Raw genomic sequence first — 20,195 nt, forward strand, 5'->3', positions numbered from 1 at the left:
TAAAAGCAATGAAAAAAATCTTTCAGTTTGGTCCGCATAAAGTGCTCTTGTACTGTGTGAAAAGTTCTAAAAAAGTAACTATCAAAAAATGCTTGTTTGCAATTGCAACAAAAACTGTGAAACAAATCCACAGTATGTTGTAATTATATATTTTACAGTATTCTGATTTTGTTAAATGATTCCACTCTCTTCTTCTACTTCCACTATTCCCTTTATTTAGAACCACAAAAATAACAATTTTGTATCATGTATTCTAACTGCAATATTAAAGTAGTGTAAAAACAGCTAAACAGTGAAGCTATAGGTATCTTTTGTGTAGGTGATTCAACAAATTTTCCAATTGTATTTCACAATAAATTAGTTACTTTAAACAATAGTGTGGAAGTGCAAGATTTCTTCAAAGATATGAAGGAACAATGCATGTTTTGAACAGGCAAACAGGTTGTGTTACAAATGCTTACCAGTTTGAGTGTTGTGTCAAAGGTTTTGAAAATTGAGCACAAACTTGTGAGATTAGCGTCAAAGTGTTTGTAAAAAAACTTACATGAAATAAGACGACAAACGAGACCTACACAAGGATAATAAATAAAATTTAAAAAACGTATTTCCCCGTTTTTTTTTCTTCAAAAGATAGGGAGGGCCCTGTTAGCCCGGTTATACCAGCCTCCACTGAACTTATCCCTTCCGAAAAATAGTATATTTTCAAGTACACTTTTTTGGAGAAAACGTTAACTGTACTCCTAGTTTAATTGTTCTATACTTGTTTTTGTACTAAGCAGACTAAATTGGCCCATCCATCCATCCATCCATTATCTGAACCTGCTTATCTTGAACAGGGTCGCAGGGGGGCTGGAGCCTATCCCAGCATACATTGGGCGAAAGGCAGGAACACACCCTGGACAGGTCGCCAGTCCATCGCAGGGCACACACACCATTCACTCACACACTCATACCTACGGGCAATTTAGACTCTCCAATCAGCCTAACATGCATGTCTTTGGACTGTGGGAGGAAACCGGAGTACCCGGAGGAAACCCACGCAGACACGGGGAGAACATGCAAACTCCGCACAGAGAGGCCCCGGCCGACGGGGATTCGAACCCAGGACCTCCTTGCTGTGAGGCGGCAGTGCTACCCACTGCACCATCCGTGCCTAAATTGGCCCATTTTTCAGTATATTTGATTTACTTTAAAGCAGTGTTTCTGAACTCCAGTCCTTGGGACCCACTTGCCAGAAGGTTTTTGTTGCAACCAGGAACTTACACACCTGATTTAATGACTGAACCAATCAAGTCACTAAAAAATGCCCTTGATTAGTTAAATCAGATGTGTGTGTGTGTTCCTGGTTACATCAAAAACGTTCTGGCAAGTGGGTCCTGAGGACTGGAGTTGAGAAGCGCTGCTTTATAGTTAACTACAAGTATAATTTTGAATACTACAAAGTATCTGGGTAGTTCACTTTAATTTAAGTATACTTACTGAACTACTTGCAAGTAGACTTCAGAACACTTAGTATACTTTCTTTTAAGTAAACTTACTAAAATATTTATAAATATAGTTTTGAATACTTTAAAGTACCTGGTGTGATGCAAGAAATAAAAAAAGGATACAAATATGTTATATAAGTAAACTATTTTCTAAGTTTAAGTCTTGAAAGTATGCCAAAAGTAAACAAAAATAATACTATCCTTTAAAAAGTATACTTTTAATATAATTTCATTAACATACTTTTCTCAAGGGTCAATTACCGCTTTTCCCTTGCTGATGCTTGACAAAGGGATATTGCACGCTTGTTACCTCATTTTAATACTCTGGTGAAACAGAAGTGAGGGTATAAAAGTATATAGTTTTCCCATATGTTTGAACATAACATATAGATCATTATCCATGCTGTGTATTATATGCAGCCTTTTTTCGCCAATAATTCTGGAGCCCACTGTAGGGTGTGGGCGGTGGGTGCAGTGATGAAGATTTGCAGGAGCCTGAATTTCAGTTCACCTTGGTTTACTTAAACAGGAGTGCAGAACCCCTTCACCTGTACCTTTAAAACTGGCTCTCTGTGCAGGTAAATCCATTCACCTGTACTTGTCACTGTGGTCGTATTTATTGGAGATTCATCAATGGCCCAAACCTCTGTTGGGAGGTTTCTGTGCTGATGTCACATTTCATCAACACTGCCAGCCTCTCAGAGATGCATAGTTGAAAATGTGGGCACCCCTGGTCAAAAAGCCTTTTACAATTGAAAATATTGTGAACAGAAGCAAACCTGACCTCTAAATGTTACAATGTTAAACATTACACAAGCAAAAGCAAGATTACTTTCTTTTTTTTTTCAGATTTTTCCCTTTTTCTTCCAATTTAGTAGCCAATTGTACCCCGTCTAATCCAATTAGAGTTAGTATTTTAGATACACCGCTCATACCCCGTCCCTCGGCGGCCCGAAGGAGAGCGACCCGCCTTCTTCAAGCCGTCTTGTCTCATGCTCGTGACCGTGACTCCGAGGCGCCCGAGGTATTAATTATGCGGCGATCTACTAACCCTGCCAAGTCCCTCCCTCTGGTACCAATCATGCTGCTCCACTGAGCCGGCCAAACTTGGCTTTTGAAGCAAGATTACTTTTAATCAAAATTTTCAAAATAATAAAAAAAGGAAAAAGGCCCTGTGCAAAAGTTTTGGAGGCCTGTCAGTTACTACTAGAACCACTTCTAAATTCTTCCAGCAGCCAGGTAAGAGTCTTTCAATTCTTGTTTTTGGAATTTTTCCCCATTCTTTCTGGCAGAACACCTCTAGCTCAGACATATTCTTCAGCCTCCTTGCATGTATGGCATGCTGTTTTGTTGTCCTGTGAAGGGCTAAGACTTCAACTGTTCCATTTATCTTACATTTTCTAATAATGTTTCTGGAAATAGGTTGTTTCAAACATTGAGGGAGTTTTTGTAGCCTTCTCCTTCTTGGTGGAAACAGAACAGCCACAGCAGTTGGATACTTTAGAAGGCATGGGGTTACTTCAGAAAAACAGTTCAGCCCTGGAATTATACTCACCTGACTCATTGAAGCCCTAACAAGTAAATCACGAAACATCTATTTTCATTTATGTTGGTGACAGTAAAGTGAGGTTAATTTAAAAGCAGATTACATATTTGTCATCTCTATGATGACATTGTTGCTTTTATCATTAACATAACTATTGGTTGGCACTTCCATTCAAAATATCAAATTTTGAACATCAATGTTTCAAAACCAATCTCAATGCCATTTCGCAGGTCTACTACAATGGCAACGGGCTCGCCAACTGAGTTTGGTTTCGCTATGTTGCGTCTGTGTTATGGATATGTGTTATGGAAAAATTATCATAAAAACATAAAGACTTTTTTGTTATTAAAAATTATACAATTTAAATCCAACGGATCCCTACGCAAGACCACCGCTTTTTCCTCATTGCATGATTGTAAATTTTTTCAATTTAAAATTTTTGAACTTTGCCTTTAAATTCAAAATTTCAACAATTAATTGTCCAATGTAGCTAGGTGTAGCTAGACATCGCTGATCCCTCATAAAGATGGCAGAACCCTCGATCTATCGTGAATCAGCACAACCCTAATTCTGTTCAATAACTGGGTGTAATAAAACTGTTTTACTAGGTTGGATCGCCCTTTTCTCACTCTGCATGGCCCTGGCCTATAGGATAGTAAAGCTCCAGGAACAGGGTTGGTGACCACTGGCCTATAGGATGGCAGAGCTCCAGGAACAGGGTTGGTGACCACTGGCCTATTGGATGGTAGAGCTCCAGGAACAGGGTTGGTGACCACTGGCCTATAGGATGGTTGAGCGCCAGGAACAGGGTTGGTGACCACTGGCCTATAGGATGGTAGAGGTCCAGGAACAGGGTTGGTGACCACTGGCCTATGAGGATCAGAACTAGTCTGTGTCAGTAACTATGAAAGTCTAACTTGCGCTCCGAAACTAACCTACCACCGGGCACATTCATTTGAACAAACTCGACCTACCCTGCAGCGTTTGGTGAGATTAATTAGGCAGACGCATCACTGAGCTGGTGAATTTTGTCTGATCATGTGCTGTAGAAATATATCCTGTATGAAAACAGTGAAAATACACCATGTTGCCAGTGGAACACCTGCATGAAATTTTGTTATTTTATCGGATGGCTGTTAAATAATGTGTTTGGCCTGCTGCTGTAGCCTAATTTGGCGGAATCATAATCTGAAGAAGTGAAAAATAATACCGTGAAATCCTGTAAATTTAATTTGTAGATTATAGGACTACACATTTTTACAATAGCCAATTGCTAAATGCTGGGAGACAATGTACATGCATTGCAACAATAAAGATACTGGGATCAATGGAACTCATTTATCAAACGTGAGCCTAACAAATTTGATCGTAAATTATTTGTGAATGCATCGACACAAACAATGTGGGATTCATCACAGTTTTCGTATGTTCATTTGTTAGTAGGATGTGAACAGATTTCATGAGTGCTCTTAACAGTTATATTTGATGTGTGTGAATGGAAAAAACATGGTTGTAAATCTTGTTTTTTGCTTCTAATATTCCATTCATTCATATTTTAAAAAGAGTGGCAAAATTATTTGAATGAAAATGGGCGATGATTAATTTGCTATAAATAGGGCGTACAGTGGAAGTCATAGCTTAGGCTTCATTGCTATGGCTGACCTCTCTTTACATTACATTTACATTCATTGCTTTATTAGAGGATTTGCCGCATGGCGCACTTAAGAGAGAGTGTGTCTCCAAAGACCGGTTTTGCTGAAACTTGTGAGTCGGTTCAGACTGGCCAAACACCTCCACGTGGCTCTGTGCAAGGACAGGGAAAATGTATCACCCACTGGCCAATGTGTTCCTTCAGTGTACACGACTCTGACCCTCCCCTGTGGCTGATGTGCTTCATTTGTATTTTTTGCCTCCTGTTTAATGTCAAACCATTTTGGCTTTACCTGTTACAGAGTGCATGGAACTTCAGACAGTTAACAACAGCTATGTCGTGCCAGGCTTTAGTCTTCCCCGGCTCCGACAATCCACTGTTACACTACTGAATACAATGGGGGAAATAAGTATTGAACACATCAAGATTTTGTCCAGTAAATGTATTTCCAATGAGGCCATTCAAGTGAAATTTGCACCAGACTTTGGTATTAACTAAAGAAAAAGAAAAAATCTAAACATTGAAGTCCATATGTAAATAAAGTTATGTGTAATAAAGTGGAATGACATAGGAAAAAAGTATTGAACACACTAACAGATTGGAGGTAAAGTTGCCTCCGAATTAGTTATGGGTTTCAGCTGGTTCCTTGCCTTTCCTGTGGTGTACTGATTTTTGTTAGTGTGTTCAATACTTTTTTCCTGTTTCATTCCACTTTATTACACATAACTGTTTAACACACTAATGTTTAGATTTTTTGTTAATACCAAAGTCTGGTGCAAATTTCACTTGAATAGGCTCATTGGAAATACATTTACTGGACAAAATGTTGATGTGTTCAATACTTATTTCCCCCATTGTAAAATGTTTTTTACTTGTACTTTCAGAAACAGCACTTCAGTCTCTGCTTCAGCGAGGTTTTTTCTTCTGTCTTTAAATTGCCTGCAATGGAATTCCATGCTCCTTTTATGTTATTTTAGGTGATGGTATTTTTGTGATTGTTTGGCATTTATGAACATACACACGATACGAAAACAACTGTGTCTACATGTGTTTGATTAATCTGACTTAATTAGTGATCATTCAGTGGGTCGTCCAATCAACTTCAGAGGAGAGTTGACAGGTGATCAAAGGTAATGAAATAGGTTTAAATTGACACAACTGTTTAATTTACACTTCGGTGTCACTGTCACCTTTCAGGTGTAGGTGGATGTTTTATATTCAGATGTGCTGTGCGTTAGATCTGCAGTAAGAGGATTACATTACATTCCATTACATTAATGGCATTGGGCAGACGCTCTTATCAAGGGCAACGTACAGTTGATTAGACTAAGCAGGAGATAATCCGCCCCTGGAGCAATGCAGGGTTAAGGGCCTTGTTCAAGGGCCTTGTTCAAGGGCCTTGTTCAAGGGCCTTGTTCAAGGGCCCAACGGCTGTGCAGATCTTATTGTGGCTACACCGGGGATCGAACCATCAACCTTACAGGTCCCAGTCATGTACCTTAACCACTATGCTACAGGTCGTCCCTGATGCGTTGTGGTTTATCTGATGAATTGACTGGTTTAACTGGAAGCTCTGTCTTCGTGTCTTGTACTACAATTCATCTGCTTATATTCACAACCATTTTTAGAGATGGGTTCCCCCACTGAGTCAGGTTCTGCTTAAGGTTTCTTCCTATTAGCCCGGGAGTTTTTCCTTGCCACTGTTGCCCTAGGTGTACTCTTGGGGGCCAGTTCTCTGTAAAGCTGCTTTGCGACAAAGCCCCTTTGTTAAAAGCGTTATACAAATAAAAGTTGATTGATTGAGTTTAACTGGAAGCTCTGTCTCCATGTTTTGTTCACAGGGTCCAGGTAGAAAGAGCAGGGTCACCTGTACCCAGCCATCTGTCTATGAAGAGTGATCATTCAATGGGTCGTCCAATCAACTTCAGAGGAGAGTTGACAGGTGATCAAAGGTAATGAAATAGGTTTAAATTGACGCAACTGTTTAATTTACACTTCAATGTCACTGTCATCTTTCAGGTGTAGGTGGATGTTTTATATTCAGATGTGCTGTGAGTTAGAGTTGCAGTAAGAGGATTACATTACATTACATTAATGGCATTTGGCACACACAACCATTTTCAGAGATGGGTTCCCCCACTGAGTCAGGTTCTGCTCAAGGTTTCTTCCTATTAGCCAGGGAGTTTTTCCTTGCCACTGTTGCCCTAGGTGTACTCTTGGGGGCCAGTTCTCTGTAAAGCTGCTTTGCGACAAAGCCCCTTTGTTAAAAGCGTTATACAAATAAAAGTTGATTGATTGAGTTTAACTGGAAGCTCTGTCTCCATGTTTTGTTCACAGGGTCCAGGTAGAAAGAGCAGGGTCACCTGTACCCAGCTGTCTGTCTATGAAGAGTGATCATTCAATGGGTCGTCCAATCAACTTCAGAGGAGAGTTGACAGGTGATCAAAGGTAATGAAATAGGTTTAAATTGACACAACTGTTTAATTACACTTCAATGTCACTGTCACCTTTCAGGTGTAGGTGGATGTTTTATATTCAGATGTGCTGTGCGTTAGAGCTGCAGTAAGAGGATTACATTACATTACATTACATTAATGGCATTGGGCAGACGCTCTTATCAAGGGCAACGTACAGTTGATTAGACTAAGCAGGAGTTAATCCGCCCCTGGAGCAATGCAGAGTTAAGGGCCTTGTTCAAGGGCCTTGTTCAAGGGCCTTGTTCAAGGGCCCAACGGCTGTGCAGATCTTATTGTGGCTACACCGGGGATCGAACCATCAACCTTACAGGTCCCAGTCATGTACCTTAACCACTATGCTACAGGCCGTCCCTGATGCGTTGTGGTTTATCTGATGAATTGACTGGTTTAACTGGAAGCTCTGTCTTCGTGTCTTGTACTACAATTCATCTGCTTATATTCACAACCATTTTTAGAGATGGGTTCCCCCACTGAGTCAGGTTCTGCTTAAGGTTTCTTCCTATTAGCCCGGGAGTTTTTCCTTGCCACTGTTGCCCTAGGTGTACTCTTGGGGGCCAGTTCTCTGTAAAGCTGCTTTGCGACAAAGCCCCTTTGTTAAAAGCGTTATACAAATAAAAGTTGATTGATTGAGTTTAACTGGAAGCTCTGTCTCCATGTTTTGTTCACAGGGTCCAGGTAGAAAGAGCAGGGTCACCTGTACCCAGCCGTCTGTCTATGAAGAGTGATCATTCAATGGGTCGTCCAATCAACTTCAGAGGAGAGTTGACAGGTGATCAAAGGTAATGAAATAGGTTTAAATTGACACAACTGTTTAATTTACACTTCAATGTCACTGTCATCTTTCAGGTGTAGGTGGATGTTTTATATTCAGATGTGCTGTGAGTTAGAGTTGCAGTAAGAGGATTACATTACATTACATTACATTAATGGCATTTGGCACACACAACCATTTTCAGAGATGGGTTCCCCCACTGAGTCAGGTTCTGCTCAAGGTTTCTTCCTATTAGCCAGGGAGTTTTTCCTTGCCACTGTTGCCCTAGGTGTACTCTTGGGGGCCAGTTCTCTGTAAAGCTGCTTTGCGACAAAGCCCCTTTGTTAAAAGCGTTATACAAATAAAAGTTGATTGATTGAGTTTAACTGGAAGCTCTGTCTCCATGTTTTGTTCACAGGGTCCAGGTAGAAAGAGCAGGGTCACCTGTACCCAGCCGTCTGTCTATGAAGAGTGATCATTCAATGGGTCGTCCAATCAACTTCAGAGGAGAGTTGACAGGTGATCAAAGGTAATGAAATAGGTTTAAATTGACACAACTGTTTAATTACACTTCAATGTCACTGTCACCTTTCAGGTGTAGGTGGATGTTTTATATTCAGATGTGCTGTGCGTTAGAGCTGCAGTAAGAGGATTACATTACATTACATTACATTAATGGCATTGGGCAGACGCTCTTATCAAGGGCAACGTACAGTTGATTAGACTAAGCAGGAGTTAATCCGCCCCTGGAGCAATGCAGGGTTAAGGGCCTTGTTCAAGGGCCTTGTTCAAGGGCCTTGTTCAAGGGCCCAACGGCTGTGCAGATCTTATTGTGGCTACACCGGGGATCGAACCATCAACCTTGCAGGTCCCAGTCATGTACCTTAACCACTATGCTACAGGCCGTCCCTGATGCGTTGTGGTTTATCTGATGAATTGACTGGTTTAACTGGAAGCTCTGTCTTCGTGTCTTGTACTACAATTCATCTGCTTATATTCACAACCATTTTTAGAGATGGGTTCCCCCACTGAGTCAGGTTCTGCTTAAGGTTTCTTCCTATTAGCCCGGGAGTTTTTCCTTGCCACTGTTGCCCTAGGTGTACTCTTGGGGGCCAGTTCTCTGTAAAGCTGCTTTGCGACAAAGCCCCTTTGTTAAAAGCGTTATACAAATAAAAGTTGATTGATTGAGTTTAACTGGAAGCTCTGTCTCCATGTTTTGTTCACAGGGTCCAGGTAGAAAGAGCAGGGTCACCTGTACCCAGCCGTCTGTCTATGAAGAGTGATCATTCAATGGGTCGTCCAATCAACTTCAGAGGAGAGTTGACAGGTGATCAAAGGTAATGAAATAGGTTTAAATTGACGCAACTGTTTAATTTACACTTCAATGTCACTGTCATCTTTCAGGTGTAGGTGGATGTTTTATATTCAGATGTGCTGTGAGTTAGAGTTGCAGTAAGAGGATTACATTACATTACATTACATTAATGGCATTTGGCACACACAACCATTTTCAGAGATGGGTTCCCCCACTGAGTCAGGTTCTGCTCAAGGTTTCTTCCTATTAGCCAGGGAGTTTTTCCTTGCCACTGTTGCCCTAGGTGTACTCTTGGGGGCCAGTTCTCTGTAAAGCTGCTTTGCGACAAAGCCCCTTTGTTAAAAGCGTTATACAAATAAAAGTTGATTGATTGAGTTTAACTGGAAGCTCTGTCTCCATGTTTTGTTCACAGGGTCCAGGTAGAAAGAGCAGGGTCACCTGTACCCAGCCATCTGTCTATGAAGAGTGATCATTCAATGGGTCGTCCAATCAACTTCAGAGGAGAGTTGACAGGTGATCAAAGGTAATGAAATAGGTTTAAATTGACACAACTGTTTAATTTACACTTCAATGTCACTGTCATCTTTCAGGTGTAGGTGGATGTTTTATATTCAGATGTGCTGTGAGTTAGAGTTGCAGTAAGAGGATTACATTACATTACATTAATGGCATTTGGCACACACAACCATTTTCAGAGATGGGTTCCCCCACTGAGTCAGGTTCTGCTTAAGGTTTCTTCCTATTAACCCGGGAGTTTTTCCTTGCCACTGTTGCCCTAGGTGTACTCTTGGGGGCCAGTTCTCTGTAAAGCTGCTTTGCGACAAAGCCCCTTTGTTAAAAGCGTTATACAAATAAAAGTTGATTGATTGAGTTTAACTGGAAGCTCTGTCTCCATGTTTTGTTCACAGGGTCCAGGTAGAAAGAGCAGGGTCACCTGTACCCAGCCATCTGTCTATGAAGAGTGATCATTCAATGGGTCGTCCAATCAACTTCAGAGGAGAGTTGACAGGTGATCAAAGGTAATGAAATAGGTTTAAATTGACACAACTGTTTAATTTACACTTCAATGTCACTGTCATCTTTCAGGTGTAGGTGGATGTTTTATATTCAGATGTGCTGTGAGTTAGAGTTGCAGTAAGAGGATTACATTACATTACATTAATGGCATTTGGCACACACAACCATTTTCAGAGATGGGTTCCCCCACTGAGTCAGGTTCTGCTCAAGGTTTCTTCCTATTAGCCAGGGAGTTTTTCCTTGCCACTGTTGCCCTAGGTGTACTCTTGGGGGCCAGTTCTCTGTAAAGCTGCTTTGCGACAAAGCCCCTTTGTTAAAAGCGTTATACAAATAAAAGTTGATTGATTGAGTTTAACTGGAAGCTCTGTCTCCATGTTTTGTTCACAGGGTCCAGGTAGAAAGAGCAGGGTCACCTGTACCCAGCCGTCTGTCTATGAAGAGTGATCATTCAATGGGTCGTCCAATCAACTTCAGAGGAGAGTTGACAGGTGATCAAAGGTAATGAAATAGGTTTAAATTGACACAACTGTTTAATTACACTTCAATGTCACTGTCACCTTTCAGGTGTAGGTGGATGTTTTATATTCAGATGTGCTGTGCGTTAGAGCTGCAGTAAGAGGATTACATTACATTACATTACATTAATGGCATTGGGCAGACGCTCTTATCAAGGGCAACGTACAGTTGATTAGACTAAGCAGGAGTTAATCCGCCCCTGGAGCAATGCAGGGTTAAGGGCCTTGTTCAAGGGCCTTGTTCAAGGGCCTTGTTCAAGGGCCCAACGGCTGTGCAGATCTTATTGTGGCTACACCGGGGATCGAACCATCAACCTTACAGGTCCCAGTCATGTACCTTAACCACTATGCTACAGGCCGTCCCTGATGCGTTGTGGTTTATCTGATGAATTGACTGGTTTAACTGGAAGCTCTGTCTTCGTGTCTTGTACTACAATTCATCTGCTTATATTCACAACCATTTTTAGAGATGGGTTCCCCCACTGAGTCAGGTTCTGCTTAAGGTTTCTTCCTATTAGCCCGGGAGTTTTTCCTTGCCACTGTTGCCCTAGGTGTACTCTTGGGGGCCAGTTCTCTGTAAAGCTGCTTTGCGACAAAGCCCCTTTGTTAAAAGCGTTATACAAATAAAAGTTGATTGATTGAGTTTAACTGGAAGCTCTGTCTCCATGTTTTGTTCACAGGGTCCAGGTAGAAAGAGCAGGGTCACCTGTACCCAGCCATCTGTCTATGAAGAGTGATCATTCAATGGGTCGTCCAATCAACTTCAGAGGAGAGTTGACAGGTGATCAAAGGTAATGAAATAGGTTTAAATTGACGCAACTGTTTAATTTACACTTCAATGTCACTGTCATCTTTCAGGTGTAGGTGGATGTTTTATATTCAGATGTGCTGTGAGTTAGAGTTGCAGTAAGAGGATTACATTACATTACATTAATGGCATTTGGCACACACAACCATTTTCAGAGATGGGTTCCCCCACTGAGTCAGGTTCTGCTTAAGGTTTCTTCCTATTAACCCGGGAGTTTTTCCTTGCCACTGTTGCCCTAGGTGTACTCTTGGGGGCCAGTTCTCTGTAAAGCTGCTTTGCGAAAAAGCCCCTTTGTTAAAAGCGTTATACAAATAGAAGTTGATTGATTGAGTTTAAGTGGAAGCTCTGTCTCCATGTTTTGTTCACAGGGTCCAGGTAGAAAGAGCAGGGTCACCTGTACCCAGCCATCTGTCTATGAAGAGTGATCATTCAATGGGTCGTCCAATCAACTTCAGAGGAGAGTTGACAGGTGATCAAAGGTAATGAAATAGGTTTAAATTGACACAACTGTTTAATTACACTTCAATGTCACTGTCACCTTTCAGGTGTAGGTGGATGTTTTATATTCAGATGTGCTGTGTGTTAGAGCTGCAGTAAGAGGATTACATTACATTACATTAATGACATTTGGCAGACGCTCTTATCAAGAGCAACGTACAGTTGATGAGACTAAGCAGGAGATAATCCGCCCCTGGAGCAATGCAGGGTTAAGGGCCTTGATCAAGGGCCCAACGGCTGTGCAGATCTTATTGTGGCTACATCAGGGATCGAACCATTGACCTTGCAGGTCCCAGTCATGTACCTTAGCCACTATGCTACAGGCCATCCCTGTTGCGTAGTGGTTTAACTGATGAGTTGACTGGTTTAACTGGTAGCTCTGAAGAAATACACTTTACAGCAACCTTATTTACGTGAGGTGTCTTGTGTATTTGAAATACATGTGCAGGTAAAAAATTTAAACGAGACATTGTTTTTGGAGAAGTTAGATGCTTGGAACTATAACCACTGAACACACATGTGTCCTCTTCCATCTTCCGCTGGTTGAACACAGTGATGTGCACCTACTGAAGGGAAGGTAGTTTTAAAAGGTAGAACTTCTCCGAAAACAACGTCTCTCATTGAAAAATATTTTTTCCTGCACATGTATTTCAAATACACATGATAACTTGTGTAAATAAGACAGCTTCAGAGTTGCTGGAAGGTGTATTTCTTCACTTTGAAGGAGGTAGGCTACTGACACCTATAGGCTTCAAGTCTTTATGTTAAGCTAACACATTTTGCTCACATGGAAACGGAGCCAGTGAATGCAAATGCAGTGAATATAAAAATTAAATCGAACATCTCGTCTGCTGGGTAAGAAATGTGTATTTCCCAAAATATTGTGGTTTTCGGTTCAATTCTATTTCAATGACAATGGCACCGTTCAGGTATATGTGAGGTGTATTATGTCATATTCAGATGTGCTGTGAGTTAGAGCTGCAGTCAGAGGGTGAGTGTTAGGGTGGAAGACACGAAGGACGAGGGACTGCGATGATGAGGTGCTGAAGGTGTATTTTATTTACAGTGATGAACAAAATAATAATAATAATAAACTAAGAAGGAAGATTTTACAACAAACAAAAGAAAATGGTCATGAAAATGGCGTGTACTATGCCTCAAAAAGTAGGCCCATTACACAGCACACCCACTCCATGTCTCAAACAAAAAAGACAGCCCCTTCAGCTCTCTCCTGGAGCTATAAATGGGCGTAGCCCCTCCCACCTGGCACCTTCCATGCACAAAAAAATTAATATCATCAATTAACAAAACAAAAAATGATCAAACAGAACATAACACACATGGCCATAACAAGAATAACAAACAGCTAAACACACACGAATAACAAGGGGGTATTAAACAGAAATTAAAACAATCATTCATGCACTATTCAAATTACTGCAACTCCCTCCTAGCCGGTCTCCCAGCGTGCGCCATCAAGCCCCTCCAGCTGGTCCAGAATGCTGCAGCCCGCTTGATCACCAGTCAGCCTAGGTCGGCTCATGTCACCCCGCTTCTCATTGGCCTCCACTGGCTTCCTATTGCCGCACGCATCCGATTCAAGGCCCTAGTGTTGGCATTTCAGGCTGCTAAGGGGACTGCCCCACATTACATACAATCCCTGATCACTCCCTACTCCCCAGCTAGACCACTCCGGTCTGCCAGCTCTGGTCGCCTTACGATTCCCTCTCTACGGGCACCTGGCGGTCGAGCTGCACGTTCACGCCTGTTTTCCGTTCTGGTTCCTCAGTGGTGGAATGACTTGCCTACCACTGTCAGGACAGCAGAATCCCTCCCCCTATTTCGACGCAGACTCAAAACACACCTCTTCAAACTCTACCTTAGTCCCCCCTCCTGATTTACCCCGCCCCCCCTTCTGATACCCCTATCCCTGTCTAACCCCCCCCCCCCCCCCCCCCCCCCAAAAAAAAAAAAAAAAAAAAAATTGCACTTATGATGACGACTATATGTTTAGAACAGCAGTCCAGGTGTATTTTTCTAGTTCTGGATGTGATGCTTTGACTTGTGGTAGAACCTATGCACTTGTAAATCGCTTTGGATTAAAAGCGTCTGCCAAATGACTAAAATGTAAATGTAAATTCCCCCCTTGTCTAAATTAAAGAGGTGGTAGTTCCCGCTAATCACCCTTCTTAAATATCACCTGGTTCCCTTCACTTCCTGTTTGGTTGTGAGACCAGGATTGAACAGACCCGGGTAAACCTTTTGCTTTATGCGGTAAAACGTTTTTAAAAGCACCCACTGTGCGTTGTTTACTCCCGCTCAGTTTAAAATGTAAAGCGTGTTGTGTTGCGGTGTTTGTGTTGCATGTCTGTAACAGTGTTAGTCTCGTCGCGCGCTAGTCTGTGACAACGAGTTTAACTGGAAGCTCTGTCTCCATGTTTTGTTCACAGGGTCCAGGTAGAAAGAGCAGGGTCACCTGTACCCAGCTGTCTCTCCCCGTCCCTCCCTACCTCCCTACGAACCTTAATTGCTGTGTTTCTGTGATTTACTTTTTTGTGTATCAGTATTTTTAGTTTGGCTAGGTAAGCAGTGTTTGGCTAGTTAAGGGGTTTGGTCATACTTTTGTGTTTGTTTGTTTGTTTGTTTGTTTGTTTGTTTGTTTAAAAAATAAATAAATTCAAATAGGCCCTGGTCCTTATCTTGTTGTGCAGGTAGCTGTTGAAATTGTACTTCCCTCTAGGGTCTTTCAGCGCACTTATCCCTGGTTATGGGTATGCACTTTGTTGTACATCGCTCTGGATAAGAGCGTCTACCAAATGCCATTAATGTTATGTAATGTAATGTCTGTCTAGGAGGAGAGCATATTCAATGGAACAGCCACCCAGCTCCAGAGGAGAGGCATCCTTCAGGTATATGTGAGGTCTATTTTGTCATCTTCAGATGTGCTGTGAGCTGCAGTAAGAGGGTGAGTTTAACTGGAAGATTTGTCTCTGTGTTTTGTAAACAGGGTCCTGCAGTCACTGGAGTCCAGCTCTTTAGAAGAGAAGAGTTCAGAGAGATTATCTCCCCCAAAACAGGTGTGAGATCTTCTCCCTCATAACTTCATTATTTATTCATCAGTTATTTTCTGTGTATTGTAAATCTAATTCAAACGCATAGTGGTGTGTAATGCTTCCATTTTGCATTCTTTTCTTTTTCAATGCAAATATTTTCATTACGAATTCTATTATCAGCATAACAATTTGAGTGAAAAGTTGAATCTGTGAAATTTACACACATTTCATAATTTCTTGGTATTTGGTATGTCCCCCAGCTTTAATGGCAACATGCACATGAGCTGTCTTGGACTCCACATATTTGTGCAATACCTGATGATCCATGTTATTCCAGCAGTATTTGAAAATGTTTCAAAGAGCATCTTGTGATGTTACTGAATGCTTGGTTTTTGTCAGTCTTCAAGTGTCCCCATAAATTGAGGTTGAGGTCAGGTGATTGTGGATTATGCAGCAATCCTTGCTCCTCTTTGGTCTTCAAGTAGTTCTTGCATAACTTTGAAGTAACTTTAATTTGTTTTAAGATGTTCAAAATCTGAACTTAATTTCCACGATAAAATGAAAAATAATTCCCAGATTTTCTATGTGGTCTCAGACTTTTGGAACCCACTGGATGTCATGAATATTTTCATAAATTCCTTTTTTGTACTTAACATTGATAACATTTGCCACCTTTTCCAAATATTACTCATAACCATCCACATCTCACGCATGCATGCATGCATGCAATCAACTCGCTTTTCATTTAAACATTTCATGTGACCATTTTAAACATTTCTGGCTTTGCCACAAGGAGGTAAAAAATGACCTGAAATAAAAAATCGTAAATGTTTGTGAAGAGAAGAGTGGAATCGGCAGGTGAAGCTTTCGGCTGTGCACATGAAGCGCTAGTCCTAGTGCTAATGTGCTACTTTTTAAACCCTGAAAAGCAACACAACACACCTTAATCTCTAATCTAGTTCTGCAGTGGTCCTGACCCTGTGTGGCTTACTGCACACCTCTTCATGTGTTTATTTTACACTGATACAGCACACCTCTTCCTGTGTTTATTTCAAGGATCTTGCTGACTCACTGGAGAGAGAGCAGCAAAGTAAGTTCTCTCTCATTTCTACTGTGTGCCCATTAGAGTACTGACATGAGTTTCGCAAACAGATCTCACAGTGCAGTGTTCTGATTTCTATAATTCACACTTTCATCATAATGCTTTACCTTGATAATCTTACATCTAGAAAACATGATGAACAACATGTTCACAATAAATTAAATTATTGCCTCAAGTAGTGATTGCACAGAAGATTAAATGTCTCTGAAGGGGATTCGAAGCAGGAACTTTGTGCTCAAAATCAGTAACTAAAGCACTGTGCCATCAGAGAGACTGTCCTGAGCTTGTGCAGTAACTAAAGCACTGTCCCATCAGAGAGACTGTCCTGAGTTTGTGCAGAAACTAAAGCACTGTGCCATCAGACAGACTGCCCTGCGTTTGTGCAGTGACTAAAGCACTGTCCCATCAGACAGACTGTCCTGAGTTTGTGCAGTAACTAAAGCACTGTCCCATCAGACAGACTGTCCTGAGTTCATATTCAGGGCAGAATAGATTTTAAAATGACCATGTGACCTTTGAAGACGGTATTTGAAGGTGTTCATTCTTATTATACAAGTTCAGCAGTATGTACTTTTTGCTCATTTGTTTTATTTGTGATTGATTATCATTGAGAGGTCTGTAATACTGTTAAAGGTTTGTAACACTGATGTGTGTAAAATACTGTGAAAACTGCTTTTCTTCTTAATCTGTTATTGAATTGTAAACTTTAACCTTATTTTAAACAGAATTATATCTCATATTTCCTCTCTTCACTTCAGATGAATCCATTAAAAGAGCCCAGCAGGAACTGAAAACTCATCTGAAGAAGAAGTTTCAATACATATTTGAAGGTTTAGCAGTGCAGGGCCACACAACGCTCCTCAATGAGATCTATACAGAGCTCTACATCACAGAGGGGGGAAGTGGGGGGGTCAGTAATGAGCACGAGGTCAGACAGATTGAGACAGCATCCAAGAGACAAACCACCCAGGAGACTCCAATCCTCTGCAATGACATCTTTAAGCCTTTACCTGGACAAGAGAAACACATCAGAACTGTGCTTACAAAGGGCATCGCTGGGATTGGGAAAACCGTCTCTGTGCAGAAGTTCATTTTGGACTGGGCAGAAGGAAAAGCCAATCAGGATGTTGATTTCATCTTCACTCTTCCTTTCCGAGATCTGAATCTGAAGAAGGAAAGAGCATTCAGTCTGATGCAACTTCTGCAGCACTACTTTCCACAACTGAAAGAGATCAAAAGTGTTGAAGGTGATGATGTCAAAGTTGTGTTTATCTTTGATGGTCTGGATGAATGTCGACTTCCTCTACATTTCCAAAGCAATGAGATCTGCTGTGATATAACAGAGTCATCATCAGTGGATGTGCTGCTGACCAACCTCATTAAGGGGAATCTGCTTCCCTCTGCTCACCTCTGGATCACCTCCCGACCTGCAGCAGCCAATCAGATCCCTCCTGAGTGCATCCACCAGGTGACAGAGGTACGAGGGTTCAATGACCCACAGAAGGAGGAGTACTTCAGAAAGAGAATCAGAGATCAGAACCAGGCCAGCAGAATCATCTCACACATCCAGTCATCCAGGAGTCTCTACATCATGTGTCACATACCAGTCTTCTGCTGGATTTCTGCTACTGTTCTGGAGACAATGTTGGGTAAAGTAGAGAGTGGAGATCTGCCCAAAACTCTGACTGAAATGTACACACATTTCCTGCTCATTCAGACTAATGCGAAGAATCTGAAGTATGGCTCCGATGAAACAAACCCAAAGATGTCAGCATCAGATACAGAAATCATCCTGAAACTGGGGCAGCTGGCTTTTGTACAGCTGGAAAAGGGCAATCTGACATTCTATGAAGAGGACCTGAGAGACAGTGGCATTGATGTCAGTGAAGCTTCAGTGTACTCTGGGGTGTGCACAGAGATCTTTAAAGAGGAGCGTGGGTTGGGTCAGGAGAAGGTCTATTGCTTTGTGCATCTGAGCATTCAGGAGTATCTGGCCGCCTTGTTTGTGTTTCACTCATGTGTAAATGAGAACAGAAATGTGCTCAGAGCAGAAGAATCAAAACCTCACAGTGGCAGAGTACAGCTGTCTGAGTTACATGAGACTGCAATGGATCAGGCCCTACAGAGTAAGAATGGACACCTGGACCTTTTCCTCCGATTCCTTCTCGGCCTCTCTCTGGACTCCATTCAGGCCCTCTTAGGAGGATTACTGACCCAGACAGGAAGCAGATCCCTTGTACCAGACCCCCAGACACAGACAGAAAGCAGATCAGAGAGCATCAAGGAAACAATCCAGTACATTAAGGGGAAGCTCATAGACAAATATTCAGCAGAGAGGACCATCAATCTGTTCCACTGTCTGAATGAACTGAATGACAACTCACTCGTGGAGGAAATCCAGAATTCCCTGAGATCAGGAAAGCTTTCTGATAAAGAGCTGGATACCGACCAATGTTCAGCTCTGGCCTTTGTGTTACTGATGTCAGAGGAGATCCTGGATGAGTTTGACTTGAAGACCTACAACACATCAGGAGCAGGTCGTCACAGACTGGTACCAGTAGTCAGGAACTGCAGGAAGGCCATGTGAGTATTATGTCATTATTCATGTTGATTATTGACAGCATATTTTCATACTTTATCATTCTAGTCAGAATAAAGTGCAATAAAATTGTCAGGCAGCTGAAAATGTGATTATAATTTCCAATGTGCCCTCATTTAACGATTACGATTATTATTTCCAAGAATCAACTGTCAAATATATGATGACTTTGTTGAAAGTGAAAGGCTTTCGGGGGGAGAAAGGGGGGATTCCAGGTTCATCCTAAGTTTTTACTTACTATTCTCCACACCTCAAGGGCAGCAGTAATGTTCAGTGCACGGTAACCCACCATCTTCCACACATAGGTGCTGATGATTCGAATAAGGACGAGTAGTGGAGAGGAGTGAAAGAGAGGGAGATGAATATTGTTGGTATATCTTGTGTGTGTGAACTTGCGAAGGCAGAATAGATCCTGGCAAGGTTTTGGCAGGGATTCTCGGTGATGAAAATAGTTGTAGCTGCAAGAGCTTGTTATTTAAAATAAACATTTATTTGTTGAACCTCTTCTTTTTCATCCCCCCCCCCCCCCCCACCCACTGTGCGTTGTTTACTCCCGCTCAGTTTAAAATGTAAAGCGTGTTGTGTTGCGGTGTTTGTGTTGCATGTCTGTAACAGTGTTAGTCTCGTCGCGCGCTAGTCTGTGACAACGAGTTTAACTGGAAGCTCTGTCTCCATGTTTTGTTCACAGGGTCCAGGTAGAAAGAGCAGGGTCACCTGTACCCAGCTGTCTCTCCCCGTCCCTCCCTACCTCCCTACGAACCTTAATTGCTGTGTTTCTGTGATTTACTTTTTTGTGCATGAGTATTTTTAGTTTGGCTAGGTAAGCAGTGTTTGGCTAGTTAAGGGGTTTGGTCATACTTTTATGTTTGTTTGTTTGTTTGTTTGTTTGTTTGTTTAAAAAATAAATAAATTCAAATAGGCCCTGGTCCTTATCTTGTTGTGCAGGTAGCTGTTGAAATTGTACTTCCCTCTAGGGTCTTTCAGCGCACTTATCCCTGGTTATGGGTATGCACTTTGTTGTACGTCGCTCTGGATAAGAGCGTCTGCCAAATGGCAATAATGTAATGTAATGTAATGTGTTCGCGTGGGTTTCCGCCGGGTACTCCGGTTGCCTCCTACAGTCCAAAGACATGCAGGTTAGGCTGATTGGTGAGTTAAAATTGCCCGTGGGTATGAGTGTGTGTGTGTGAATTGTGTGTGTGCCCTGCGATGGACTGGTGACCTGTCCTGGGTTAAGATAATGGATGGATATATAGAACACTATATGGACATTTACTAGTTCGGGATGAGTGAATAGTTAGCCATTTCAGACACAGCATACCTATGTGTAGGACCGAGACGGCTGTGTGGTAATTTCAGTGAAATTATAAAATTAA

The 20,195-nt window shown here is 41.8% G+C and overlaps 2 protein-coding genes across 3 annotated transcripts in view; both read left to right on the top strand.

The window, feature by feature from the left end:
• The window catches only part of LOC133118792 (NACHT, LRR and PYD domains-containing protein 12-like), a 202,856-nt gene that overhangs the window by 65,961 nt on the left and 116,700 nt on the right, over window positions 1-20,195 (top strand). The gene's annotated exons all lie outside the window — the stretch shown is intronic.
• LOC133118793 (NLR family CARD domain-containing protein 3-like) overlaps window positions 13,486-20,195 on the top strand; it is a 35,739-nt gene continuing 29,029 nt past the window's right edge. The window contains exons 1-2 of the mRNA XM_061229040.1: window positions 13,486-13,532; window positions 16,995-18,803. Of these exons, the coding sequence (XP_061085024.1) occupies window positions 13,486-13,532; window positions 16,995-18,803 (1,856 nt within the window). The remainder of the gene's footprint in view (window positions 13,533-16,994; window positions 18,804-20,195) is intronic.

The sequence above is a fragment of the Conger conger genome, chromosome 19 (genome assembly GCF_963514075.1).
Source record: "Conger conger chromosome 19, fConCon1.1, whole genome shotgun sequence".
NCBI classification, from domain to species: domain Eukaryota; kingdom Metazoa; phylum Chordata; class Actinopteri; order Anguilliformes; family Congridae; genus Conger; species Conger conger.